The 27,887-nt window shown below is 54.7% G+C and overlaps 1 protein-coding gene across 2 annotated transcripts in view; it reads right to left on the minus strand.

Annotated features, from left to right (window-relative positions):
* Nucleotides 1–27,887, minus strand: part of SMG6 (SMG6, nonsense mediated mRNA decay factor) — a 92,056-nt gene that overhangs the window by 52,428 nt on the left and 11,741 nt on the right. For both annotated transcript variants that reach the window (XM_021416087.1, XM_021416088.1), the window contains exons 9-10: nt 16,068–16,129; nt 12,867–13,012 (exon numbers count right to left, since the gene is read on the minus strand). In XM_021416087.1, coding sequence (XP_021271762.1) covers nt 12,867–13,012; nt 16,068–16,129 — 208 coding nt within the window. The remainder of the gene's footprint in view (nt 1–12,866; nt 13,013–16,067; nt 16,130–27,887) is intronic.

A 27,887-nucleotide genomic window follows, 5' to 3' on the forward strand; every position in this document is an offset into this window, starting at 1 on the left:
CAGTGAAATCCCCAGCACCTTCGCACTTTGGCAGCTTGGCAGGGGCCGGTGGCGGGGTCTGGGAGTGCTTCTGCCACCCCAACCCACCCCTGCAGAAAATAAATGTTCCACGACACAACGTCGAGCATTCGGAGGTTGGCAGCACCAGATTTCGAGCAGCCCATGCAACTTCCAGCCAAGCCCGTCGCACTTGCACACTACAAGGTAGCCCTACTGGCGTATCACCTTCTCCCCCCGCGCGCTGGCTTTTTCAGTTGACACAGAAATGAATGGTGGCCAGAGATCCCCCTGCAGAGCCCTTCTCGCGTGCTGAGATGTGAACGCAGTGAGGCTGAGGACTGCAGAAAACCACTGCATTTGGGGGATGGAGATGGCTCGGTGCTACACAGGAGAACCCAGTTCTGTCTTTGCCTTGGTCACACGCTCCCAAGCGGACCCACAAGTCACTCGACCCACACTCACGTCACACCACGTCAGTATTTGCACGTCCCTAACCGCTCACGAGCGACACAGAGGGGAACGGATTTGCAGACGTTGGGCAAGTGCAGCTACAACGGCGGCTAACGAGAGCCCTGCACTGAAAATGAATGAAGACAACACGCTGGGCACAACTCCACCTCCTGTACCTCAAGGTGAGCACTCAAAATCTAGAACACCCATTATCTTCCCAGCTGTTGACGACAGAGACGCCATCCAGAACCGAGCTGGACGCAAGCTTTTGCTATCCAGCTGGTTGGACCTGAACCACCCCTACGCTTCATGTGAGGATGGTGAGAACAACCAGCGAGTTCCCTGCAGAACTCCCACGGGAAGGGAAAGGGGTTTTACACAAGGGATGGGACAACAGCCAAACAGAGCCCAGGGTCTTCTGGCCACGTCAGCGTCTGCTCTGCCGCACGGCCCCTGTCTGCATCACAGCACACCTCCAGCCCAGTGAAGAGCTGCGGAACGCTCTGAGGTTTGCAATGGTACGCGCACGGACACGGCCAGGTTCACCCATCCAGGCCCCGGCGGTGAATGGGGGCTGTGTGCTCCTCCTGTGGAAATTTGGAACCAACTCAGCTCCGAGCAGTGCCACGCATAGGAAGGTTCTCAGGTGTCGGGTGAGCAATTCCCCGCTGGCAGGGCTGAAACCGCAGGCACAAACCCACAGCACACAGGGAACCGATTCCAGGAAGTCTAACATCCGAGCCCCGATATTAGAAAATATGATCTCAGCGCTCCAACAGCTCGCACGGAGCCGGACCTCAGGTCCCAAACACCGCAACCCCCCGACACCCGGACTCGGCACCACCATTAACCTCCTCACCACCACCAAGCACGAGGCACGCCGCCTCTGTGCCAAAATCCTCATTTCTCCCGCGATTTGAGACCGGGGTTGGCACGACCCGTGGATGCCGTGGTCACACCACTCCCATCTGCAGGGAGGAGAGCCCCGACCCGCTGTGCTCTGCTCACAGCACCCCTCCAGCATCCCAGCTCCGACGTTTCCTGCACAGATTCGAAAACCTGTTGCAGTTCCAAAGCGGGCTTCGGTTTCACTGTGACCAGCAGCTCAGAGACTCGCAGTTACTATACAGCCGAATAAAATATTTTTTCATAAATTTAACGCCAGCATGTCTGTGTTTGGAAACTTTGAAAATCCATGTTGTATGGTTTACTGCACTGGAAAAGGTGCCAACAGAGTTTCAAAGGAAGGGAAGTGTATAACTGTTTCCTTTCAAATGCATTTTCCAATGGGATCCATTGAGGGAAAAGGCTGGAACTAACTAAAACATTATTAAAAACTGTTATGAAAAGAGACAGAGAGATGGAAAAAGATAGACAAAAAGTCCAATACGCAGCCGAGAGGGAGGGAGGGAGACAGGCAGCAAGAAAGGGGATATGGGCAGCAAGACACTTTGGGTGGGGAAAAAGGGGCGAGACGGGGAGTTTTATCTGGCAGTCCCGCTCGTGGTTTCATATTGTTGCAGATCGATTGATCGGGATTTCAAGTGCTGCTGGCCCGGTGGCACGAGGCGAACCACAGAGCTGGCTGCGAGCGAGGCGCTTGCGAACTGCTGACCTTCAGTTTTCAAACCAAAAATATTCCTTGGGAAACGGTTCCACCGGGTTCCAGCCCGGGCTGCCAAGCGCAAACAAGCACTACTAACCTGAAGCAACACCCAGGACTAGTAACCTGAAGCAGCTCCCGGGTGTGATTCACGCGGCGTTAACCCGGCGTGACACCCCGTGTGTGCGCGGGGGGCTCGGCTCGGCCGCGTGCGCTGAGAGGAGAAGGCACCGAGCGCCGAGCACCGCTGCTGCAGGGATGCACATGGGATGCTCCAGCGCTGGCTGCGTTCCAGCTGCTCGAACAAAGCCTGCAAACAGCGAGATGCTCGGGGCCACGCGGCACAGCCGCGGCCCGACTCCTGCTTCTGCTGCCCTGCAAGTTAAAAGGGCTGGAAAAGCACGTTTTGTAGCGTTACCTCCGTGCCCCCTGACTTTGGGAAGGGTCCAGGGCCCCGCTGCTCTGCTGGGCTTCAAAGAGCCAGGCCGGGGTGGGCAGCGCCTGCCGAGCCGCGGGGCTGCGGTTCTTCGGGGTGTAGCAACCGTGGGCTGTAGCACACATGTCGAGGGATGAGGGGAAAAAAATAAACAGACAGACAAAAGAATGAGGATGCTCTGCCAATTCCAATTGTGCAGCTTTTATTTTAAATACTTATCAAGCTGAGAAAGAGCAGAGTTCTTGGAAAATAAGGTTTCCTTTCTTCCAATGCCAGTGTCAAACGCCCTCCAGGACGGGTACGGCACAGGCGCAGCCGCCATCCCGTCCCACCCGCCCTGGCAGGGATCAGGGCTTACAGCCCTGCCGCTTCTGGTAAAGAGATTGCTGCGATTTTTTATTAATCTCCAATCTGGCTGGGTTCAAATTATGGCCAATTACCCACCAACACTTCTCGCTAATAAAATAAAAATTTTACGGGCCCTAATTACTGCTTTCGCTGAACCGCTCGACGGGAAGCGCGGCGCTGCAGACGCACGGGGTGGTGGGGAGGGGAGGGAACGCTCAGCCCCGCGTGCCAGCGGATGGGGTCCCCAAGGCCAGTGCCAGGTGTCCCCAAGCTCAGAGACGCGTGTCCCCAAAGCAGGACGCCCGCTGCCTGCGATGCCAAGCCAGTCCTAAAGCCACCGCTGGGTACTACCTCGGATACGGAGCAGCGAATAAATTCCGTTTTGGAAATGGTATTTGAAAGCCCCGTGGGGTTGCTTGCCCTCAGAGCGGGGTCCTCCTGCCCAGGGGACGGAGGGAAGGCGGCCCCCCGGCCCCGCTCCCACCTCACCTCTCTGTTACCCATACGGTTAATTGAAGGAGACGGGAGCACAAGCCAGAACAGCAGAAATGTAAAAATTCCTGCGAGCGACGCAAAGTATCCCAGCTCCCGGCCCCGAGCATTCCCTCCCTGGTGCTGCAGCACGAGCAGGAGCCCCGCAGGTGCCTGCAGCCTTCGTGCATCGCGCTGGGACATCTCTGCAGCCGGGATGCGGCACCGGGCTGATGGAGAGTCTCAAAGCAGCGCTGCCACGCAGGTATCCCGGCTCAGCTGGGGAACGCGGCTCTGCTGCAGTGATTAATTTCTCTTTCTTAAGCAGGATTACTTTAATTTTCAAGGCCTAATGGAGTCCAGCTGCGACAGGGAGGGAACGCTGCAGCGGCACAAAGACGGACCCTTCCACGCTGGTGCAAACTCAACGCGCGCACACACTCACAAAGACCTATAAAAAGGATGCACTGCGGCGGGATATTTTTAGTCTTGACAATACGGCACTAAAAATACGACTTTGCTAATACATCACTACAGAAATATTCCCAGTGTCCATTCAGGAACGGTTTAAAACATTTATTTTTGTTTCCTTTTAGCGATGGTCAGAGAGGAGGGAGAAAATAGAAACTCATTGATAAGAGGAAACGAGAGAGACATGAAAAATTGAAAACTACCTAAAAGCTCATGGAGAGGTTTATTTTATTAGTTCTTAATAAATATCTTGCAGATTTCCTCAGGAAATACACCAGATCACATGTAAAATAGTTTGGTACTGATGTCAACTGTGTCAGCATATGAAATCTATTAGGGTGAAGCCACAGCAGGGTGATCAGCGTGCTGAAAAACTGCACGGCACCGAGGCGGGGGGGCGGGGGGAATCTCACGGCCCTTCCAAATTCTTCGAGAGGTAAAAAAGTCAGCCAAGACGCAGAGAGAGAGAGAGAGAGAGAGAGAGAGCGAGCAAAAAGAAAGAAAGAAAAAAAAAAAAAAAAAAAAAAAAAAAAAAAAAAAAAAAAAAAAAAAGATCCCACATCCTGCTTCGCGCTGCCAGCAATGTGAAGTGCCCAGAGATTAATTCTATGTCTGGCCTGGAAATGTGACTTTAAAGCATGGAGGGAGGAGGAGGAGGAGAGAAGGCCAAGCAGCGGGGCCTGGCACCGTGCCACCGACCCCCTCCCCACGCCGCAGTTCTCAACGTAGACAGCAGCAAACCCCAGCAGACGGCAGCTCCGCGCGCTGCCAGGGCCTCGCACCAGCTGCACTGCGTCTCAGCCCCGCGCAGATGGGCCCGAGAGCATCACTTCCTCCTCGCCTGCCTGCCTGCCTGCCTGCCTGCCTGCCGGCCTCGCGACGCACAGCACATGTGGCCGAGCCGCTCCCCGAGGCGGGCTGGGGGCCCCGCTGGCCGTACCGCACACGGGGCCGGGTCAGAGCTTGGCTCCCCGGGCTCTGTGCGGAAGGGTTTGTGCCGTTCCCAAAGCGCGCTTGGCAGCTGGAGCCTCCTCTCTGGGATGCTATCTGGAGAGCAGGCGATGCTTGCGCAAGCTGCCCTTCCCCGAGCATCGGGAGCTCGGGGGTTGGAGATGCAGTAGCGCATGGGAGGAGGGACCCCACGGGAAAGGCATGGGAGGAGAGACCCCAGGGGCAGGGCTGCCCCTATGGGTAGCCAGTGCAGTAGGGGACAGGCCTGTGGGGTACGCGGGCTGGCTTCTGACTGCTGCCCACACAGGATGTGATGGTGCGTGCCACATCTGTTCCATCTGTGGGATGGTCACTGTGCCCTCTGCGTGCTGCCCTATGGTCACGTTAAGCACAGCCACATCAAGGCACAGAAACCAGTGCCTTCAGCTCACTGGGGTGCAAACTTCCCATGCTGGGCTTCAACAGCCCCACTGTGTCCTGGCTGCAAAAACAAGTACCTTGACAGCAGGGTGAGTGCTGACGGTCAAATGGAATCAGTTCTCATTTTCCTCCAGTGCAAAGCCCATTGGATAACATGGGCAGAACCAGCGCTGAGAGCCTAACGTGTGGGTCTGTGCACCCAAGGGCACACGCTAACCACAGAAAATCAAAGGTCTCCATAGATAAACCCACACAACACCTTCTATCGTCAGACGCACACAGAAGTGGAAACACATCCCCAGTTATGCTGCTGTTACGGACGAAGCATTGGGCAAGAAGAACTCCCCCCATGCCCCCAGGGCCGCTTGCTCCCTGCGGAAGCCTGCCAGGTGCCCGACACTTGCTTTGTGCCATGAGCAGGGGGAGGCAGGGCACCGCCAGCCCTGGCCCTGCAGGAAGGGAGCTCAGGGCGGTGGGCAGCCCCAGGGTGGGAGCTGAACCTCAGCGAGCTGGCACGGCGCAGCTGAGCCCACACGGGGAGCGGGCACGGGGCGGGCAGCCCGCCTTGCTGCACCTGGCACGCTATAAAACAGCCCCGCAAGCTCAATCAAGAGTTTTACAACTTCACAAAGCACCATAATTAGCCTAATTATACAATGTTCTCTCGGAGAATTAAATAGAAAGACAAGTAATTGACTCGGCGTTGCTTAGAAGCGCGAGGAAATCAAAGGCGCAACGCACATTAAAGAGTCAGAAACATCTCTTTAAAAGTGAGAGGATTTCCTGTCACGGTACAAACATCTGAAGCCTCACCCAAGCGCTGCACCTGGCCCGACCCCGCTCCCCCCCCCCAGCACCCCCCTGCGCTGGGGCACGGCCGCAGCGGGCACCTCCTTCCTCGCCCCGCAGCGGGAGCACCGGGGAACGCCGCGTGCCAGCGCTCTGCTTCCTGCCCTCCCTTTGCACACAGCAGAGCTGCTCCTTCGCAGCGAGGGGCAGCGCGTGTGTTCCAGCCCATGGCCCGGTGGCACGGCCACGTGCAGGCAGCTTGGCGCGTCCCCGGCCCTGCTCCGACTTGCCGCTCGGGCGGCAGAAGCTTGGCTGCAAAGCAGACTCGAGCTTGGGGATTACAAATCATTTCCCTCTCGTTGTTACCCTGAAATGAGATCTCGGTATCGTTTGGTGGAACGGCTTCAAGGGCAGCCGTAAGGATGTGCTCATGTGACAGGCAGGGCGGGCAGGAGCCCCGCTGAGCTCATCCAGCGCTGCTCAAACGGGGACTTTTGCTGCGCTCGGGCTGGAGAGTCTGACACACACACACACACACACACACACACACACACACACACACACACAGCAGTGAGTGCTGTTTCACTGGAAACCTTCCCTTTCCCTGCCACAAAGCCCCGCTTCCATCTCCTGCCACCGAAGCTGACGGCTAGATTTCAGAAACCTGAACTGCAAGTGGAAATTCCCTGCAGCGCGGTGCTTATTGCATCTCCTGCTGGCACTTGTGGCAAGGGGAAAAAAGTCACATGGCTTTCTGGACACACATCTCGCCGAGGAGTCTTGCATCAGAGGGCAGAAGCCAGCAGCCAGGAAAATAACTCCAATTACGGTAAATAAATCCCCAAATATGTGACAATCTGCCTTTTAAACAGGAAACAGAGGGGAATAAGCAAAGGAAGACTTTGGTCTAAACATTGCTGCCACCAGCTTCAAGAGCCCAGGAGAGAGGCTCTGAGACACGTCTGGGCCAAATGCATGCTACCTGAACTTTGCTGATGCAAAGTCTCAACTCCGAGACAGCTTCCTTCCCCCGAAGGAAAGGCGCCTCCAGTTCCGTGCCAGCCTCTCCAGCTCCCAGGCACTCGGAGAAACCCAGGAGGGCCGGCTGCCACCTCCGGACGCGTGCGTGGTCCCCACAGCGCTGCGTTAGCACAGGAAGCAGCAGGCCGACACGAGCAGCGTGGGTGTCACGCACGCCTGTGCCACGTCAGCCTTGTCCTGCTCCTGCAAACCTGGACGTGGCCGCCAGCTGCTGGTGACCTCCCCGCACCTGGCGGCTTTGCAGAGCCTCCACGCGAGCACTGCAGCGCACAAGGAGATGGATCCGCTCCTGCTTCAAACTCAAACCTGAAGCGAACAAGAAGAGCAGCAACGTGAAAGGGGAAGGACGAATTTCAGGACCGCTTCCCTCTGCGCTGAAGGCCTTGGGAGGTATTACGGCCTGCCAACGCCTCGCTAACGCCGCAGCTCGGCGGCCTCGCGGGGCAATGGCACGCAGTCACTGCCAGGTGCACGCTGGTGACCTCAGTGCAGACACTTCAGTGCACATTTGCTGTGTGACAAGCCAAGCCCCACCGCTGCTCAGCTCCATCCTCCCTGCAGTGAGGGTTTGCGTTACAAACACAAGGCCCCAGGGGCAGGTAGAGGGACCTCAGGCTCCACATCCAACGCTCTCAGTAGGGCAGGAGCTCAGACAAGGGAGCTTTCATCTCCCATTTGCCATGCCCTATGCTGGCAGAGATGGCGGAGCTGCCCAGACTCTGGGGAAGCACACATTTAACCATGCAAGGAGGTAAACGATGAGAAAATGACTCTGCTCTGCTCCCCAGACAGGGGAAGATCAAGTTGCTGCTTCTGCTATCTACAGCCTGAGGTTTATTAAGCTTTGCTTTGTGCCTAATTTTAAAACTCCACCAAACCAAGGCAGCCGTCTACAGCACTACTTTATTTTTAAACTCATTCACATGCACTGGACTCCCTTGCAATCAGCTCCCAGTCCGCTCCAACATGTGAGATGTGGTTAGAGTCTCACAAGAAGCCATTGAGACGTGGGTGCAGCAGCGCAGCGCTACACGCTCCCTCCAAGGCTTTTTCTGATGCTGCACTTGGCCCTGAGCAAAACTGGGGTCCCACCATCGGAAACCAAACGAGCACTGCGGAGATGGTCAGAGACGGAGTGGGCTCTGCCACCACCACCCTCCGCAGCGTCTCCGGGGATATTTTAAGGGTTCACGCTTTTGCTTACGAGGCAGAGCAGCTGCGGTCAGCAAAGCGAAACGCGCTGCAGGCAGAGCAGGGCCATGCGGTGGCAGGACGGCAGCAGAACAGCTGCTCGCAGCACGCACGGTCTGAATTCCGGGGGTCCTGTGCCTCCCTGCAGCCAGGCTGGGGCTGAGCATCCACGGCAGGAGGAGGGAGACAGCCCTGTGCCTGCAAGGAGCTGCAGCTGATCTCCACCAACACGTGGATCCCACCTACCAGAAAGACCTGGGCAAGAAGCTGGTGTAGGTCTTCAAGCATCAAGCAGGACCGTGCAACATTTGAAAAACCTTTGCAAAAAGCTATAATTAGTGAGCACTCAGACGTGGAAGAACAGCTCTGCACGAGCCGGAGCGCTTCTGCAGCAATGGGCTGTGCAGCACCGACCGATCTCGCGCAGCATGGCAGTGCAAAGGGACACGCGCTGCTCTGACCTCGCAGCAGGGAGCGGGGTGTGAATCCTCCCACCTTGCTTCACCAGCCTTCCCCTTATTTTCTAGCACCAAAACCCAGACCTTGCTCTGCTCCCAGAGGGCTGCCTGACCCCAGCGGCTTTCACAAACGCGACCTGCTGCCCAAGAGACAGGTTTCTCCCTCAGCTCACCAGCACGGCCACCCTGCCCTGCTCCAAATCCCCTCTGGCAGCAGTGCTCAGCCACAGCCTCCCCGTGTGCCTCTGCTCCCTCACCCCAGGGGATGCAACTTCCCCCCCCACCCCGCGGCATGTGCTGAGGATGCACATATGGCAGCCCCCCCTCCTCCTTCCACCTAAGCCCGACCTCCTAACAAACTCCACACAGCACAATGCGACAGGCCCGAGAGTGCCAGAAGGCATCCAGGTGCTGCAGCCTGATGCTTCACACCCACAGCCAGGCAAATTTGCTGGGATTTCCGGGAAGTGTCTCTAGGGTGCCCCGCGCTGCACCCCCACTTTGGTACGCGCTTGTTTGGAATGCGGGCCTGTCGGGGGGAGAGGGGAAGTTATTCTGGTGGTGGCCTATGAATAACATCCAGTGATTTATAGGAAGTATAATCCAATAATACAGTAAAATAAAACAGTGTGTCTGAGATGGGTTTGATTCCAGGAATTATAAAACAAATTATTAAAGAGAGAGAGAAAGAAAAAAGCCTCAGAGAGGCCAGATCGGAGTAAATTGGGCACAGATGGGGCTGGGAGGGGGTTTCTCTCTCTCTCCCCTCACCGAGATGCCCCTGCCGCAAGCACGGCTTCAATTAGTCTTTGCAGAAACCAGAGTTTTATTTCCCCAAATTACAGAATTAAAAAAAAATTAAAATGCTTGGAGTGTTTGTGGTTGGGATAAAGGGATCCAAGCTTCTCTGCTAGCTGATGGTGCAGATGGCTACCAAACTGTTAGAAGGGCCACCCCGTGAAGAGGCTGGAGCCCAGGAGAGCCCAAACCCTCGGTAACCACCAACACCCTGCGACGCGCTGGTGACAATTTGGGGCTGCTCTGGCAATGGCACGTCCCAGCCATGCAGAGCGCCCAACTCTCTGCTTCCATCCCATGGGTGGGCTCTCCTTGCTCCGCAGGCTACCAGCACCTTTGTCCCACCTAAGGGACATAAGGCAGCCAGAAGGTCGGGGCACTGGCCAGCTGCGTGTCCCCATTGCCAACGGGGAGGTTGGGCTCGCTGGGAGCAGTGCGTTGTCTGGTGCTGAACAGCAGGGGAACGCTTCATGTGGGAATTCTTTCGCTTCCTCTGGCAGGGAAAACAACAGACCTGATCCATCTCCTGGGGTCTTCCCAGTGTTGCAAGGGCAGCTGCAACCGGCTCCTGCTCCAGCTGGATGAGCGCGGCCCTGCTGCCAGCACCAGGCAGAGGGCTGCACTCAGCTGTGCCCCCCAAAAAAGGGACAGATGGGCACAAGGCCACTTTTGCAAAGACAGATTTCACAAAGTGGTAGTCGCAGGAGGAGACATTATGCAGACACTGCAATGCAGGGGCAAAAAGCAAAGAGCAGCAGACAGAAACCACTCCGCACGAGCCCCCAGCCTGCCACGCTGCTGCAGGGTTTGGGACAGGTTGAGTGTAACCTACAGCAAAACTGGGGGAAGCTGAGAGTAAGGAAGGGGCAGGGTGGGTGTCTGGCACCAGTCTGAGGAAGAAAGAGGAAAGGTATTTACTTAAGTGCATTTGATTATTAATACTTCCTTATTTTTTCAATACCCAAGTCAGCGATTAGAAATTTGTGTTAATTGGCAATGAATTAAAGTATGCAAAATTCTCCACGTCAAGAGCATTTGCCTGCAACACCACCCCACAAGTGCTAGTAGAACCCCCGGATCCCAGCACCAGGGACTCATCAGACAACAGACAGGGGGCAAGCAAGTAAGCCCTCAAGTTTCTCAGGAGCAGCTGCGGCCCCACAGAATGGAAACGCATGGGAGGGGAGGGAGGGAGCACCTGCCCCAAGAGATATCTGCCCCCGGACAGCGAGGAGAGGAGGCTCTCAGACAGACCTCCCTCCCTGGCCCCAAACCCACACATCTCCTGCTACCGAGAGCTCGCAGCGAACGTCAGACGGAGCCGTGCCGTGGGAAGGACACAGCAGCGCTCCGATCCCGGCTTTGCGGGAGGATTGCAGTAGGAGGGGATCTCTAGAGGTCACTCGGTCCAACTGCAGGGTTCGATGCAGCCCCACGGAGCTCGCCCAGCCAAGCCCTGCCTCCAGCGAGCGCTGCTCCCCAGCGGGGCTTCCTGGCAGCGGGGATGCGCGCGGGGCGGAACTGCTCCCTGCGTCCCCTCTGCACCCGCTGCTGCCCATGCAGCTGCAGCCCGGCGAGGTGACTCATGTGCTGGGAAATGGAAACCCGCACCTTCCCAACAGCCATCTGCTGCGTGCTCCAGTCTGTCCTCTGCCCACAGCATCCCACACAGCGGGGAAGGAGCCAACACGCTCGCTCTGTGCTGGGCACTCGGTAATCACTCAGCCAGCTCTCTTGCTTGCCTTTTAAACTCCAGGCTCTTTGCTTGTTTTTTTTTTTTTTTTCCCTCCCCCCTCCCCTTCTGCACCCAGCTCCCAGCACTTCTCAGTATCACAGCGTCGGCACCGAGCCCAACGCGGGCTCTGCCAGCACTCAGCACATGAGCGCTCAGAGACCACCGCAGCGTTCGCGCTGACAACAGAATTTGCTTTGCCAACAATATTCCTCGCAACGTTTTAGGGTCACCAGAGCAAGGAGCCCTCGGGGGCACAAAGCATCAGATGGCAGCCACGGAGCCATCCAACCCACAGCATTTCTCCAACACCGCCACCTGCTCCGGGTACGGTCCACAGGTCCCCAGCAGGAGCAGGTTTGCTTTCTCCAGAGATAAGAGAGCTGGGAGCAGCTGGCAACTACACACATGGGAGACAGGAAACTCCAAGAAGACTTATTTTGCACAGGAGATAAAAAGCGCTCCCTTTCTGTCACTCACTCACTCACATCCACAGCTCGGATGGAGGAGCACGGTCCAGTGGTCTGAGAGCTGGGATTGCTTCCAGCCTTGCCACGGGGGCTTCTACACAGCCCAGACAGATTTCTTCCTCTTTACCACCCGCTCCTGTTGGAGAGCACAGACACAGCTATTAATATACCTACCGGGGGGCTGCGCAGAGGCATTGCTCATCATCAGAAAGTACTTTGCAGCTCAGACATAAACACACTGGTGCTGGCTGGCACCTAGCAGGAAGGAGGGCACGTCCTCGCTAGCAGGGCTGACAGCTCACAGGGCTTCCCCAGGGGAGGGACAGTGCCTGCAAGGTGCACAGCATGGGGAGCCACGTGGCCCAGCCCTCCAGCTGCCACCAGCCAACTTGGCCACCAAGCACAGCAACTGACTCACAGAGGAGAAATCACCCAGCAGCAGCACACCGAGGCTCAGCTCCACTGCCCACGTGGTGGCTTTGGCTGAGGTCCATCTGTCTTTGGAAGCTAAATCCCAAGCCATCAGCACGTCACATGCTACTTGCCCCAACTAGGGAGCGCGGCCCCTTCCCCAGTCCCAAAAACATGGCCTGGGCTGACCCAGGCACCTGCTGCTGTGCATGCTGGGGGCTGAAGGGAGAAACACATCCCGTGGAAGGACGATTTTAAAGCCAGAAGAAAGGATTCTGATTTGGTAGAATCCCTGCTAAGCAACAGATTAAACCCAACCATGGCAGCGACCACATCTTGGGCAGACAGAGGAGGACGAGTGACACGAGACATGCTTTATCCTCCAGGTGCCTTAGCACAGGGCGTAGCCTCCAGCAGCATCTCCCATGGCACAGCTCAGCCACCCACACAGCCACAGACAACAACGCCCTGCCCGCAGCCAGGTCCTCCAAGATCCTCCCAGCCCTCGCAGTGCCAACGTGGGCACCGAGCAGGACCCGGGCGAAGCGCTGGGAAGGCAGAGCCGTAGAACAGAGCCTTCTGTCTGTGCCTGATGACTCAGGCTCCAGGGGGACACGATGCCTCCTAACTGCACATCATTAAACACCTCACTGAGGCCCTCCAGTACAGGCCACTGCACTTCTGCCATCCCTACGCACACCGACACCCCCAGGCATCCAACCCCATCGGTCTTCAGCTGGGTACGTGCCCCCCACCCTTCTCCAGTCACTGTTTGACGAAGGACGAGTGATCCCCGGCCCATTTCCCTTAAAGCAGCACATGGTACCTTTGGGCTGGGAGTTGTACACTGCAAACATGTTGATTGCCACGAGCTGGAGCATGCGGGTGCTTCCGATGGGAGGGGGGCTGTGCTGCAGCAGGACCTGGAACTCCCTCAGGACCTCCTCGGCCACCGCAGGGAACGTCTCCATCCTGCAGACAGAGAGAGACGCTGCAGAGCGGAGTGCAGACTGTGCCCCGGGGAGGGTGGCACAGCTCCCTCCGCGTCACCTTGCCCAGGGGACGGGGACCCCCCTCGAGGTGCTGAGGAGCTGCTGCCCATCCCAGAGCCGCAGGGAATTGCTGCCTCTGGAGTGAAGGTGCAGGCGGTGTGAGGGAGACAGCCGAAGCCTTCCTCGGTGAGGGCAGCGAGGGATTGCTTTGTAACCAGCAGGCAGCATTCCTTTGGCAGGAAAACACGGCCTTTATGACTCATTTCTGACCAACCATTTTTTTCTACTGACTTCTACCAAGCTGGGAGGGGTGCCAAGAGGCCAGCAGCTTGCTTGGACCAGGAGCAGCCCATGGGACTCCCGAGAAACACGGGCTGCAGCAAACGGCACACACTGGTGCCACATTGCGGATGTGGCAATTCCAAGTGTGTTGAACGCCGGCCAAGAACACGTTTCCTCCAGAGAACAGTGCCTGTCCCCAGCTTCTGCGCTGGTGCTGCCTATGGGGACAGGACCCATGGAGCCCTCCAAGCTGCACGCTCCCAGCACAGTGGGAAAGCTGTCAGCTCTCACTATTTGGGGCCCTGCTTTGCCCAGGGGACAGGAACCTGCAGTCCTCTGGTCCCGCTAGCTGCTATCGCTCATCAGACACAGCTGCAGTGCCACGCCGGGGACGAGGTGTGCTTTCAACACCGCTCACAAGCGCCCGTGGAAAGCTGACACGTTTATCCTGCTCTTCATCGGGCGTCACTACGGGAATTAGCTGAGGTTACTTACGGAGCTGATGGATCCTCAGCAATCCCCCAGCCGAAGCGGGGTCAGCAATGGAACCGACTGCAGAGCGCACAGTCAGTTCACAGAAACAGCGGTGACGTGGCTGCCCACAACAGCCCTCCCAGGAGCTCTCACCTGGTACCCCCTGAAGGCATCTTTATACCAAGACACTGCCAAAAAATTTGCAAACTGGTGGGGAAAAAAAAAATATATAGTTCTCCTGTCCCACCGCCTCTTCTGCTGAGTTTGCTCTCTTCCTTCTTGGTCCTGCACTAGAAAAAGGCACAGCTAGACCCAGCAAGAATGAGCAGTGGTTTGCAGCAAGTGCCAGCTCCTTCTCAGCAACACTGTAACTCGTGTGCCCACAATGGCAGCGAGGGAGCCAGACTGTGCAGCGGGTACAGCGCCGGGAGCTAGGGCAGGCAACCTCAGGGGCCTCCAGAGCAATTTCCTCTATCTTCCCCCTGAGAGATTCAGATCTTGTGATATCAGCACGCTACAGACTGGATTAGCAAGCCACTTCTGGTAACCCACATGGGCAATTCTGCTGGGCTTCCCCAACAGACTTTCAGGACAGTAATAGGCTCTATTTTTAAAGACAGAATTGCTTTCTGCTTAACCATATTTCACAGATGCCTTTCAGCAACCGGTTCTACCTAGCAGCAGGGGTACCCTCTGCCTTGGCACCGTTTGCTGGAGCTATTCAAAGCCTCCGTTACCTTCCCACAAACATGGGCTGTAACAAATAGGCCCCTTGTGCTCGGTAGCCCTGCAGAACGGAGCAGCTCCGCCAGCACAAAAGCGCTGCTCCCTCTCAATGAAGCAACTTTCCTGAAGCTGGGGCACAGCCAGGGATTGAGAGCAAAATGATTGCTTCTAAAGACTTCCTAATTTTGAGAAATCTCAGACCACATCCAACATAGCCAGCAACATCCTCCTAGGGCAAACGGGCCGCTGGGGATGGAGGAGCCCTTTGAGGGATGGGTCGTTAGCGAGGAGATGGAGATTATTGCCATGGAATAGCAACAAGGAAGAGCGAGGGCCTCCTCAGAGCCGCCAGCTGTGCCTGGATACCGCAGCACATCTGGAATGGCACGCAGCAACCCCACTGAGCTCAGAACCAGCAGGTCAAGAACTGAGTGGAAGCTTTTAATAATACGCTTACCTGTGGTTTTAGGAGCAGGATGGCTCAAAATGAGCTCAACGCCATCTCTTCCGTGCTTGTTATGGATAAATTACTATAGATCCTGTCAAGAGAGGACTCAGCCATTCCTCACCTTTTACCTATTTTAAGCACGGAAGCTGTTTAGCAGGGCTGGACGATTTCTCTTCCTGTGTCATGTTATTACTTTCTAGTTCCCTTCTAAGTACTTGAGGGGATCTTCTGCCATTAAACATACTTGGGTTTTCTAAATGACTGTCCTGGGAAGCAACCGCCTCAAATGCTACATCTTAATTTCACAAAAGTCTCGGGAGCCAAATGTGCAAGCAATCACTGCAACATCCCCATTAATCCCCCTGCTGGCATGTGCTCAGCCCGGAGCGCGGCCTTGAGCGCAGCCTGGCAGAGCCGTGGACCAGCAGCTCCCTGGACGTTCTGCTCTGCAGCACAGACACGCCGCCATCACCAAACCTTGCGTGGGGGGCTCTGCTTCTGCTTCCCACTGCTTTCTGAAGGGTGCAAAGCCAAGGGCGTGCCACCCCAGGGAGCGCGCTGCGTGGAGCAAGCGCCGTGGCTTCAGGCTGCATCACGGCGTCAGCGCTGGTGTGCTGCACTCTGCTGCTTCCCCTCTCTGAGGAGGCGACAGGCTGCCACCTGACAGCGGCTCCCAGCCACCATGTTGTTCTGCCCCTGGGCTTTGTGCTCCACTGAGTGCCCCCAGAGCCACCACTCTGCTGGCTGGGAATGGGAGCGGTGGGAGAGGAGGGGGCAACACCAGAGATGAAAGTGGAGGGAGCACGGTTTGGAAGCAGGAAGGGGAGAAAAGAGCCCCTAGTCCCTCCTGGGTGCACATCAGCTGGCTGAGCCCAGTCTGTGCCAGAGGGTCCTGGTGCACGAGGCCTCGAGGTGGGGGAAGAAAACCCCAACAATAAGCATCATGGACCGCAGGGCGGGTAGGGAGAATAGGAACCAGGAGGCTAGGCCTGCAAGAATTCACACCCTGTGCCCTCAGCTCCAAACACAGCTTAGTTGCTAACAATATTAAATTCCAAAAAGACTTGTAATGTAGGAAAATAAAATAAACATCCTGCACACTTACCCAATCCTGGTAAACAGCTTCCCATGGGCATGGAGAAAACTGAGGATGAACCTTTTGTTCAGCTGCATGGGAAAAAAAAAAAAAAAAAGAGAGAGAGAGAGAGAGGAGAAAACAATTAAACTCTCTCCGATTTCCTGTGAATTAAGAACGTCCCCAGTGACAGAAGAACCTGGCCTGGATGCTGGGGGTGGCACTGGAGATGGGAACCAAATGGACATGCCCAAACTCTTACAAACATCATGCACACAGGCGAGGGCAAGTGCCAAACAGCTGGATGCGAGCGGGGAGAGGGCGGTGGAGGCACAGCACCCTCTGCTGGGGTCGGGCTGCTCGCTGCAGCCCCGGGCACTGCTCCGCTCCCAGAGCGGGACCCAGCGGAACGCAGCGCTTCCCACCGATGGGAAAAAGAAAAAGGAAAAACAGAAGCGATTTGGTTCAGCGCTCAGCGGTTGCCGCAGAGGCTGGGAGCAGCCGCTGGTCAAGGCGGGGAGGGAAACCCTCGTTAACGCTTTGCTGCGGCGAGCTCAGCTGCAGAGCTTGGAGCTCGTTTGTGCCGTGCCGGAGCCGCTTCCAAAAGCATGGGGGTTTTGGGGTGATGCGTTACCCCTTTTGTTGAACCCCAGCCTTAAGCAAAAGCAAAGAGGGAGCCCAGGTTTCTCAGGAAAGCCCCTGTGAGGCTGCAGCAGTGACACTAGGCAGGGCTGGGCATTTCTCTGCAGTTCCTAGCGCAACGCGGAGCAGAGTGGATGCAGGGGAAGCTGTCCATAGCACGCTGCGTGACGGCAGCTTCCTGCCCCACTGAGAGCCAACAACACCAAAATCCAACTCGACTCGCTCCTCACTGCTGTTCTAGGCCACCTTTGCTAGCTCAGCAGCGATCTGGGCTTTCCCCATCCTTACCTAACAGCTCTGAAGAACCTGCGGGTGGTAGAGAGTCACTCTGCGTGACCTTGGAGGTGGCTGTGTCACCCAGGAGCGGCCTGGCCCCTCTCCTACCTTCTCCCCAACAGGCAGCTTTCACCCAGCGCCTGCACAGCCTCACTGCAATGAGAAAAGCCAGGCCCCGAGCGCAGCGCAGGGAGATGCCGACCAGCAGCGACCCGGCCCCGCACCGCTGCTCTGCTCCCATTCGCACGTGAATTTCACACCCTGAATCCCTCTGCAAAGCTCAGCAGCATCCTTTCCGTTTCCAAGGGGACCAGAGACACAGAGGGAGGGAGAGCCGGCAGGCAGGGCAATGCCCAACCAAGTGTCACCGGGCAGAGTGCGAGGCAGCTGCCTCCTGCCTGCATCTGCTCAAGCTCCCCGGCTCCCATCGTTCCGTATGCAAGCAGCTTGGCGAGGTGCGACGGCTCGGTGAGGTGTAATTAACCCAGGCTGAGCTCCCGGAGGACCCATGCAGGAGAATGATGCCCTGCTGCAGAGTCGCTCCTGGGCCATGTGCGAGTTTCAACATAAAACCTGTCTCATAAAACAAGCCAGACCAATTAAACTGGCCCCCGCAGCAAGGGGTTCTTGCTTACTCACTATTTTACTGCTGCCCTAAAGAGCCCTTTCCACTGGAACCTGACTTTATTTGCCACCATTTTATTAACTCTGCAGATGAAACCCAAAGAGACTGGGGAATACTGGGACAGCTGAGCTAAGCCCTTATTCACTTTGCCAGCAATGTTAGGACGGCTGTATTTCTACCATCCCCTTTAAGACACCAAGGCAGCTCAGAGCTTGAAAGGCGGCACACGTACTGAAAATAAGAAACAAGGACACCAGTCCTTCCCCTAGGCCCACATGCAGCCCACAGCCCTGGGAACAGTTGCTCTGCAATGCCTGCAGCGCTTTACCAGCAGCAGGGGAGCACCCAAACTCCCCACCTTGAGTGGAAAGTGATGCCTTGCACCCAGCAGGGACACGCACGGGGCGTTCACCCAGGGACAGAGCTGCAGCAGGACCCGAGGACCTGTGCCGAATCCATTGGAAGCTTCCAGCTCACTCTTCTCACCAGCAATTCCAAGGACAGCACAGGAATCGGTGCTGCATTGGGACACACATATGTGCGTACCTAAATACAAGTTTTTTCTAAAGGAAGCAGGATGCACGCCTCTAGGAAAGAAGCACATTTTATCCCTCTTGCCAACTTCAGCAGGCAGCAGCAAGCCCAGGCTGAGACCTGTGTGCCCCAGTGCTGTGGCACCTCATGCAGGCACCTCTCGTGCTTGTTTCATCACTTTTTCTCTCACAGCCTCAAGGTTTTGATGAGCTCATCACTTAACTTTGGACCTTTCATCTTCGAGTTCACGCCAGGGCCACGGGCTGCTTTGACTGGGCTTTTCTCCGAATGACTCTTTCCCTGGTGACTCACCTGCCCCTTGGTCTGCAGGAGCCCTCTCTGCTCCTCCTGTCAAATGCTGCTTCTCACGGCCAGAGGGAAACAGCGACTTCCACCGAGCAGCCCGCAGCAGGGAGGAGGAGGAGGAAGTCCCATCACCCACTGTTCTGCATTTGCACGCTGGAGAGGAACACTTCCCCATAGCCCCACTGACTCACTGAGCAACCCAAGAGTGGGTCCCCTCCATGGGATTCCTCAGAATGGTCCTTGTGCCCATGCTGGGATGTAGGGCTCCCTGCTCTGCTCCACGGGGCAGGTCCTGGTTGGTCGCTTGGGATGAGCCCACCAAGTAAAGTTGATGCATCAATGAAACCACGTCAAAAAAGAGACTTTGTCCCTTCCAGCCGAACAGCGGGCATCACCGATATGGAAGTTATGAGCATATAGTGAAGGCATTAGTTATAAAAACAAACCAGCTGTCAAGGAGAAGAAGGGGTCCCTGCACACAGTAGTGCCTGAAGCTGAAAACAGCTGTTTCGGCTGTCATGAGTCAGCATGTGCAGACAGACTAAATCCACCTGGGAAGAAGCAACCTCACCAGAGGAAGCAACCCACTGCTGCTCGGGGAGCGTGCACACACCGCACCTCCAACCAAAGTGGATTTGTTGCCATGGAAGAAATCAGCAGTGCCTAACAACTCCTCGCCGAGCACCTAAGTGCAGAGATAGCAACGGCCCCGGAACAGCCAGCTCAAATCACAGCGGCCACGACGAGGACGTCCTGACAGCACGCGGAACAGAGGCGGTCAGACAGCCCAAAGAAAGGTCTGGCATGGCTCGAGCCAGAACCGAAGAAAGCAAGACCCAACCTCAAGAGACTGCGCCATGACTAAAAAGGGTTGAAAATGCCTCCCACCCTCGTGCAGAAACACAGGAAATGCCAGCGGGGTGCACAGGAAAAGGAGTGCCACGAGGCGGGCCGGGAAGCAGAGCCACGGACCCATTTGGCTCGCTGCAGGGAGTGCACAGAGTTTGGCACCTGAGCATCAGCCCCAGCTGTGGAGGAGGCACCAAATAAGGGAAGGATTCTGGAGCAGCGACTCCTGGGGAAAAAAGCGTTTCAAGTTAAAAATTGTTACTTCAGGTTTGGAAGTAAATTTCAGGATCTGGTCTTTATCAAGCGAGGCAAACTTTCTTCAACATCAGCAAAGCATCTGTGGAGCAGAAAGCGGTGTCAGAGTCAAAATAGGCTGCAAAAGACAAGTCCATTAATCAAGAGACCAGATGCAAAACTGCCTGCAACGAACACGCTGCCTCCACCGGAGTGGAAGGGGCTGGAGCACAGCGGGACGCTCCCCGAAGTCTGGGGGTATCCTCAGTGATGTGGGGCTGGGACACAGAGCACAGAGCCACACGGTTCGGCTCCAAAACACGTACCACACTCATCCCAAATATTTGCAGGGTTTCTTGGGCAGCCAGGCTTTTCCAGGCACTGCTTCTTTGCTGGGAATTGTGTGAAATAACATCCAGGCACCTCAGCCGTGCCGCACCTCCCTCCCAGCTCCAGGCCTGGATATCCCACGTTGACTATGAAGATTATTGCTCCCTCACAGCTCCTTCAGCTAAATGCCAACTCAGCTCTTACCCCACGCCATCCCCACGCTGCAGGGCACAGCTCTGGCTGCCGCTCCCTGGGGCAATACCTCAGTGCAGCAGCACCAAGCACAGATTGCTTCCTGAAAGCTGCAGAATTCCTCTTCATATACTGCTTGCAAGCATACATGGATACGGAGCTTTGCTCTGCTTCTCCCAGCCACGTGTTCTAGTGCAGGTTTCTGTTTAGCAGCGCAATGTCCTGCCCTGAATTGGATTCATTTTTGTAGCAATAGAAGCAACTCCAGTGAGAGTCCCAATCCTTAACATGAAAGACCGCACGAATGAAAATCCAATTTACTGTGACGTGGAAGAAAGAGGGAACCCTGATGTATCGTGGCCTTGAGGAAGAGAAAACTCATTTACAGGTTAAGAAAATTTGATACGCTCCTGCAGCTTCCTGATCTGTTGGACTGCAGCAGCTGTGGCTCCAAGACACATCTCGTGGCTTTACGAGTTACAAGGCAGCATCCCAGCAAGAGAAAAAGAGGCAGCAAGGAAACCCTGCAGCACAGCCGATGAGCTTTTGATTTATTCCCCTTCATCATTGCAGGAAGCAGGTGAGATGAGAAACATAAGCAAGAAAATGGTGCGTGTTAGTAATGCAAAATCGAGCGGTGGCGACTTTGCTGTCTCTGAAACAAATACCTGGCCTATAAGGAGGTTTGATATGATTTAATAATGAAGCTATTAGCAGAACTTTCAATTTACAGAAAACAGCCCAGCTAGAGTGTTTATATGCATGGGATCTCCTTTTCAACCAAACCCGTACCTAAGCTGCCAGCAGAGCATTTGAATCAGCAACGTGCAACATTCTCGAATAAAAAAAATTAGACTAAACACAGTATCCAGCAATTAATGAAGTTAAAACCCGATGGCATTAACATCTTCAAACACAGCAGTCTTCAGGGAACCCTCGCTGAACCGGATGGGAAGAGGTCAGTAGAGGCTCACGACCAACGCTGCTGTCAATGAACTGAAAGTAAATTCAGTCGCCAAACTGCCTATGGCACAAAGGGAACGGTCAGCACCGATGGCCACAGTGCGTTCACATCAGGTTATCAAAATCATTTCATAATCCGGGTTTTTCCATCGCTAAGTGCCACATCGCACACCTCGGGTGGTGGAAAATGAATCTCCTGGAGACTGAGGCCAGAAAAGGCTGCAGGGATTCCCAGAGCAACGTCCAGCAGAAGGGTTAACGCGTCCCTCGCAAAGGGCAGGCACTGGACAGCATGTCCACATCTATATATGGCACTGGTGAGACTGACACTGAAATACCACATCCAGTTCTGGTGCCCCTGTTTCTAAAGGGATGCTGAAAAACTGGGAAAGGTCCAACAAACAGCCATAAAAGCAATTCAGACACTAGAAAGAATGCCTCGCAGTGAAAAACCTTAAACAGCTCAATCTGCTTAGTGTATCAGAAAAGCCTGGGAGGTGGTTTGATTGCAGCGTGCAAAGTACCTCCGTGGTGCTGAAGGGCTCTCCACACTTAGCAGAACTGCAAAGCACGAGAACAAACGAGAAACATTCACTCTGGAAATAAGGCACAACTGTTTCAGAACCGGTGCAATTATCACTGGAACAAACTCCCCAGGAAGAGGGTGGATTCTCAAAGACTGGATGCCGTTCTGGAAGTTTTGCTTTAGCCAAAGACAAGTTATTTGGCTTCATACAGGAGTAGCCGGGTGAAATTTAAGGACCCGTGATATACAGGAGATCACACCAGATGATCTAATGGTCCCTGCTGGCCATAAACCTCTATGAATCTATGCAAACATGCCAGAGAGGGTCCTCAGCTGAGATATCAAGTTAACTTTCAGCACAAAACTTTTCACGAATTGGCTCTGGTGCTGCAGGTCATTTAGGATACAAGCTCGGCTCTTCCAGGCTGCATCTGGTTAAGCACTGAGAGAGAGATGACCCGGGCAGCTCCGCTCTCTGTCCAGCAGGTAAGGCAGGCTGCATGCTGTGCGCTGAAGCGGCTCCAAGCAGCAAAAGCAGCTTATGCTCAAATACATACTGTTTGCCAGGAGTGAACAGCATCCTCTTCCTGCGATAGAAAACTGACACTGAGAAACGTGCGATGAGTTCTGGCCATAAGAAACCTCCTGTTCACGTAGCTCAGGGTGTTGTCAGCCTTGTTGTCGCTACTCCAGAGCGGATTATTTGTGGGGTCAAGCACAGAGTGGGGAGATAATAGGAGAGATTAAGAACGGTGAGGACAGATAAGACGTAACTCTAACAGGAGTTAGGCCGACAGAGGAGACATACGGACAACGGGCTGAGCGGAGGCAGAGCCTTCCAGAAGGATGACAGCGTTATCAGCAGCAGCTCGCCACGCTCCTGCTCTCCCAGCTGCGCTCAGCAGCGAGGGACAGGGCGGTGGCAGCCAGGCTGAGCTCAGCACAGCTCCCACAGCACGGAGCTGGGTCCGTATGCGAGCAGCGCACAGCTGTCCTGCTGCATTTGGATACATCCGGAGCCTTTGCTCCTACCTGGACAGAGTAATGCAGGGCACTGAGGCATCTCCCTCTCCACTCTGACTCGCACAGCCGTGAAATCTGCTGGGGAGAAAGAGTAGAGCCAAGGACAGAGGAAATGACACAGATTCCAGCAGGTTCCACTCCCTGATCCTCCGGAAGGAAGTTTCTTTCCGAATACCCACCTCCACAGTGGATACGGAGTCTGGCTGGAAATGGCTCATTTGACACTGGAAAGAAATAAATATTCCCCACGGCAGAAATAAGGGCTTGGCTGTGGAATATGAGATGCCAACCCAGCCAGTGTACAACAGAAAAAGTCGAACTGGGCCAACATCAGACAGGGATCAAGGTTAGACTAACAAGAGAGGCTCAAGAGCAATCACTGCCTAACAGCCTTCACCCTGCTCTGGGAAATTTCCCAGTCCTGCTATTAGACATTTTACTTCCTTTACCAGTGCTGCCAATTCCTGCAGCGTTCTCGTCTGAAGTGCAAACCCTCCCTTCCCAACACCGCTCTGCAGCGCCTGGATCATCCAACCCGCCGCTACGAGAGAGGGCTCATGTGCAGCAGCAGGAGGGGGTTTGGTTACACACAAATCCCTGGCTGATCAGCACCAGCAGGAGAGGAAATGAGGAAAGAGTGACTGACAGGGAACGGCGGTTTCTGGCTGATTGCGCTTGGTTTTAGGGTATGAGAAGCCTGTTGGAGCTTGAAGCTTTGCCCCCTTGCTCTGCACAGCCTCTCTGAGCACCGGGATACAGCAGAGCCCCTCACGCAGGCGTAAGTCATTGATGCCTTTGTAGGGCTCCCACCTCTGATCCACCACCCTCCTTCCACGCACATTAGCACCAGATGCTTGTTATCAGGAGAACACGGCGGCGTTCCTCCCCCTTCAAGCAACATTAGTCCCTGCCTTGTTCTTCACAGTTCGATAAAACCACCAACATGGTCTAAAACTAAAAAAAAAAATATATATATATATATAAAACAAAAATCAACACCAACTTCTGGAAACTCTTACCCATAGCTTAGCCTTCACTATTTGGGTAGTGGCAAAAGGTCAGGTTGTGCTGGAAAGCAACACGTGGCTTCTACATGACGTGCACGCACACGCTCTATGGGAAACCAGGCTCTGCGAGCAGTGCCGAGCTCTGGGAGCTCGAGCAGAGCGGTGCCGAGCATCAATGGGAGAGCTGTAGGGTCTTGTTCTGGCTCGTGCATTTCTGGTTGGATTGCTAATGTAAAAACCACAGCTGAGGAGGTCTTAGAAGTTAAAAAAGATCAGAGTTTTTTTACAAAGTTAAGTGCAAGCAGAGAGGGTGCACAACTGGTCGGCAAAAAATGTCAGCGTGAGCTGCATGGCTGAATGTCACGTCTCAAGCCCAGAGAGGCTACGAGTGTGGTTTTAGTGTTTAACCAGCTTCAACTGCAGCCTGGCACTCTTTTACTTCCTCTGCACTGAAGGCTCCTCACTGCTAGGGGAAAGAAACCAATCTCACCGCGCGAAACCAAACGGCTAGAGTAAAAATAAAGCCCCAGGGTGGTTTGGTGACCGAGGTCGTATTAGGAGGCGGAGGGGTTGCAAGCTGGGGAAAGCACTCAGAAATACTCACGCTGCCAACCAAGAAAGAGATTGCAGGAAAAGAGGCAGGGCAGAGAATTAACATTAGTCCAGCAGTAAAGAGGCTGAGAAGCCTCTTTCGCACGCTACCAGCTCCCCCGTGCTCAAAACAGTTTGTAAACCGTTTCCTAAACACAAAGGGGAAAAAAAAAAAACCCAGACCTAGTCCTGACCTCCACGAATGAGTAACCAAACCCAACTGCTTCCTGCCAGCTTGTGGGGGTGAGCGAAGGAGGCTGCTGGGCAGGGCAGACGGAACTCCAGGTTTCTCCCTCTCAAGTACTGCTTTGGGCATAAAAATCAGGGATTCAACATCTCCCTCTGCTCTCTCACGTGGGTGGTGGGTAAAGGAGAGGAATAAGGAGGGGCAGCCTTCCGCTGAGTGCGAGTGCTCAGTGTTCCCACCCTGCAGAGCCTCTCTTTGTGCCATAGGGGAGGCTCAGAAGAGGACTGCAGCACAGCCAAGGTTCAAGTCAAACACAAGGCTAATGGAGCAGCAAGCAGCAGGCTGGAGGAGAAGCACTGCCCTCCCTTGACAGCAAGGGCAGACCATTCTGCACCAGACAGCATCACTCATGTCGCGTACTAGAGAGCACCTGAGCGTAGACAAACTTCCTGACCTAAGAGCAGCTGCCTTCCTGCAGCAAGGTGCTGATAGCAGCCTGACCCACTGCCCCGCTGTAAGACCTTGGGTATACCCTGCACCAAGAGAAACCCACCGCTTGTGTCCCCACCCTTTGGGGACACACCTATGTCACCGCTCTGGTGCGGCTCGAACATGTAACAGGCGTGAGAAAAGGCTTCAGCAGAGAGCACTGCTGGTCCCGTGGTTTCTATTCCCTTCGCTCTCTGCACATGTGTGCAATGCTGGGTGTAAATAAGGCGTGCAAAAGTTAGCCTGTGAGCTTGCAGAGCACCGTGCAAGCCTGCAGGGTTACCCTTTGCATCCCAGCAGCGAGGGGAAGGCAGGCAGTGAATGCAGAGCCTGCTGCATTGCATGCCCATGCTTTCACACTGCCAGAAGTGCCACCCAGACACGATGGCCTCACCAACCAGGCAGCAGAATGGGGCACAGATGCCTCAGATAAATGACTTTCCCTAGTGGCTTCTTGTCCACCCGTATGGAAGAGCAGCCATCATTACAGCAATACATCATTTCCACTTCTGTCTGTCATTAATTTCTAGTTGCGCATAATGAAGAAGCTGAGAGCAAAGGGAGCTGCTCTCAAACAGGGCTGCTTCTGTGGGGTGTCTGCACAAGGTAAGCTGGGCCACGCTTGCAGAACCTCAGCTCACATCACAGCAGCCTCTTAACAAACCAGACACTCGCAGGGACTGCAGGCAGTGGCAGCAGGGCCACCCCAACTCTAGGCACAGGTCACTACCACTACTCAGCATGACTGGCCCAAGCAGAGGACAGGCTGATGGAGCACAGCGGCCAGCACCCCTCACCAAAACTACCAATGGACAAACAGAAGGTCTGATCCCACTGCTGCCCGAGCAGCACTCCTCTCCAGATGCAGAACCCCAGAGGAAAAGCTGCAGTGCCTGAAACCAGCCGGGAGAAAGAGCCAGCCCAGAGCGGCTGCTGCCCAAGAGGAACAAGTACATGGAGGAGAAACAACAAACACGGCCACAGAAAAACGGATGTGAAACGTGCAGGAGCTGACTGGGACAGTGACCCTTTTCCCAGCTAATGACACGTGCCCTCCATCAAGGCAGAGCCTTAGGCAGCCCCCAGGAGCACAGATGTCCCCTCACTGCCTTTCCCCTGCCTTGGACCACGAACAGGCTGCAGAGGTGAAAGTGAACGGAGCATTCGTGGTGCACAGACAAATGGTGTCACATAAAGCGAAGCAGGGGAGAATGGAGAAAGAGAGAATCCTTGCAAATATCTTATCTTGGAAAGAAAGACAAAAGTCACAGCTGGAGCTATCATGAAGATAACTCCAACCAGGCACTGCCATACAAGTTCTCAGATGTCTAAATACAGACCTAGAGGAAAAAAAGAAGTGGGGCAAGTCTCACAATCTCCCCTGCTTTAGAAGACAGTGGCTTCATGCTTCTCCCAGCAGGTTTCAGGTAGTGGATCATCTCCCTGCATGCCTAGCACTCATCTCATTTTCTAGGCCTTGGTAGATGGAAGCAGCCGATGAGAAAAACAGCACCATTCACCTGAAAGAAAATACAAACACCCAAAGGTACACACTGCTTACAGCTCCAACACGTTTCTGGGTGGTCCTGCATGGAGCCAGGACTTGGACTTGATGATTGCTATGGGTCCCTTGCAACTTGGGATATTCTACAGCTCTGAAATTCTGTCATTGCAAAAGGGTTGTTGCACTGAGAGCACCCAGCACCAGGCAGCACCTCTGCTCCTAACGAGCTGAGCAGAAACAGGAAGGTTCCTGCATCAATGCACAAAGCTGGGACAGATCTCGACTCTGTTTTTTCGGGTGGCTCTACCAACCTCCTGATGGCTCTGCAAGATTCACCTCTCACACAGAGCCCAGAAAGCTTAATTCTTTAATGATTCTAAAGCACTCAGACATCTGGAGAGAAGTACCATTCAATTACTGTCATGCCAAGGGAAAACCTCTCTTCCATAATCCCAGCTGCAACTATGCAGTAATCTTTATTAGTGCACTCATGCTACGTGATAACATTAGGAAGTATCTACTGCAGAGCACGGGCAGCAGGCAACTGCAACTGTGGGAACCGTAACTCAGCGTTTCCTGACAGGGGTGATTAAAATCTCAAACTTAGTGTAATATTAACACTTTCTCAAGAGACTGACAGCACATTTGCCCTGTTTACTTTACCAACTCACAGCCTGCGCAGCAAGTTGCAGACAGTACTATCACCTTTAAGATCAACAGAGACCCAAGGCAAACGAAACCAGTGCCACAGAACAAGTAGGGCTCAGCTCTCCAGTTCACTTTGCCCTGTCCAGCAGTTTGTAAAAAAGAAAAATAGGAATAGAGCTGCCCAAGATAGCTGCCCACTGATTCGGTCTCCTTTTATGCTTTTCTTAGTGGATTCCTACACGAAGTCAGGTAAGCAGGGCACCGGGTCACCCTGAACTCTCAAGTCACGGCGCACCTAGAAGCACGCAACGTATGAGAGACCACAGAAACCAGCCAAAAGAAAAATAGAATGAAACCCCAAAAGGCTGCAGACGTAACGGACAAACCCGAACCACAAAAAGGGAGGCTGAGACCCAAACACTTCTCCCCCTTGCTTTGTCCCATGCCCTCTGTGCCAGCGCTGCCAGATCCAGTTACTGGGAAGGCGCACGTCCCTTGGTGTAGACAGGTGGCACATGCTTCCAGTTCTCCATCTTCCTAGAATAACACAACATAGCAAACTGTGGAAGAAGCAGCTATGCCAAGCCTCTACCTAAACAGAGAGTACCAAGGCAGATTGCCAGCCCTGCACACTGTCTGTCTTCGTCACAGCAATGGCTGCAGCATGAGCCGCCCCTTCTGCAGCCTTGCGGTCACACTTTATTTATTCCTTTCAGCTCACTTCTAACCCTGAAATAAAGTTGTGATGTTTGTGTCTTTATGTAGGGCTACAGAGGGAGGGGGGGGGAAAAAAAAAAGCACCATGGCACCATACAAGTACACACGGAGCAGACTCTGACAGCACAGCGTGCAGATGTGCAGGTCCTAGGAGGGATGCATTCAGCATCTCCCTGCCCAGCCTCTCCCCACACCTCTGCCTGTACG

This window comes from Numida meleagris, chromosome 18 (genome assembly GCF_002078875.1).
Source record: "Numida meleagris isolate 19003 breed g44 Domestic line chromosome 18, NumMel1.0, whole genome shotgun sequence".
Lineage (NCBI taxonomy): Eukaryota > Metazoa > Chordata > Aves > Galliformes > Numididae > Numida > Numida meleagris.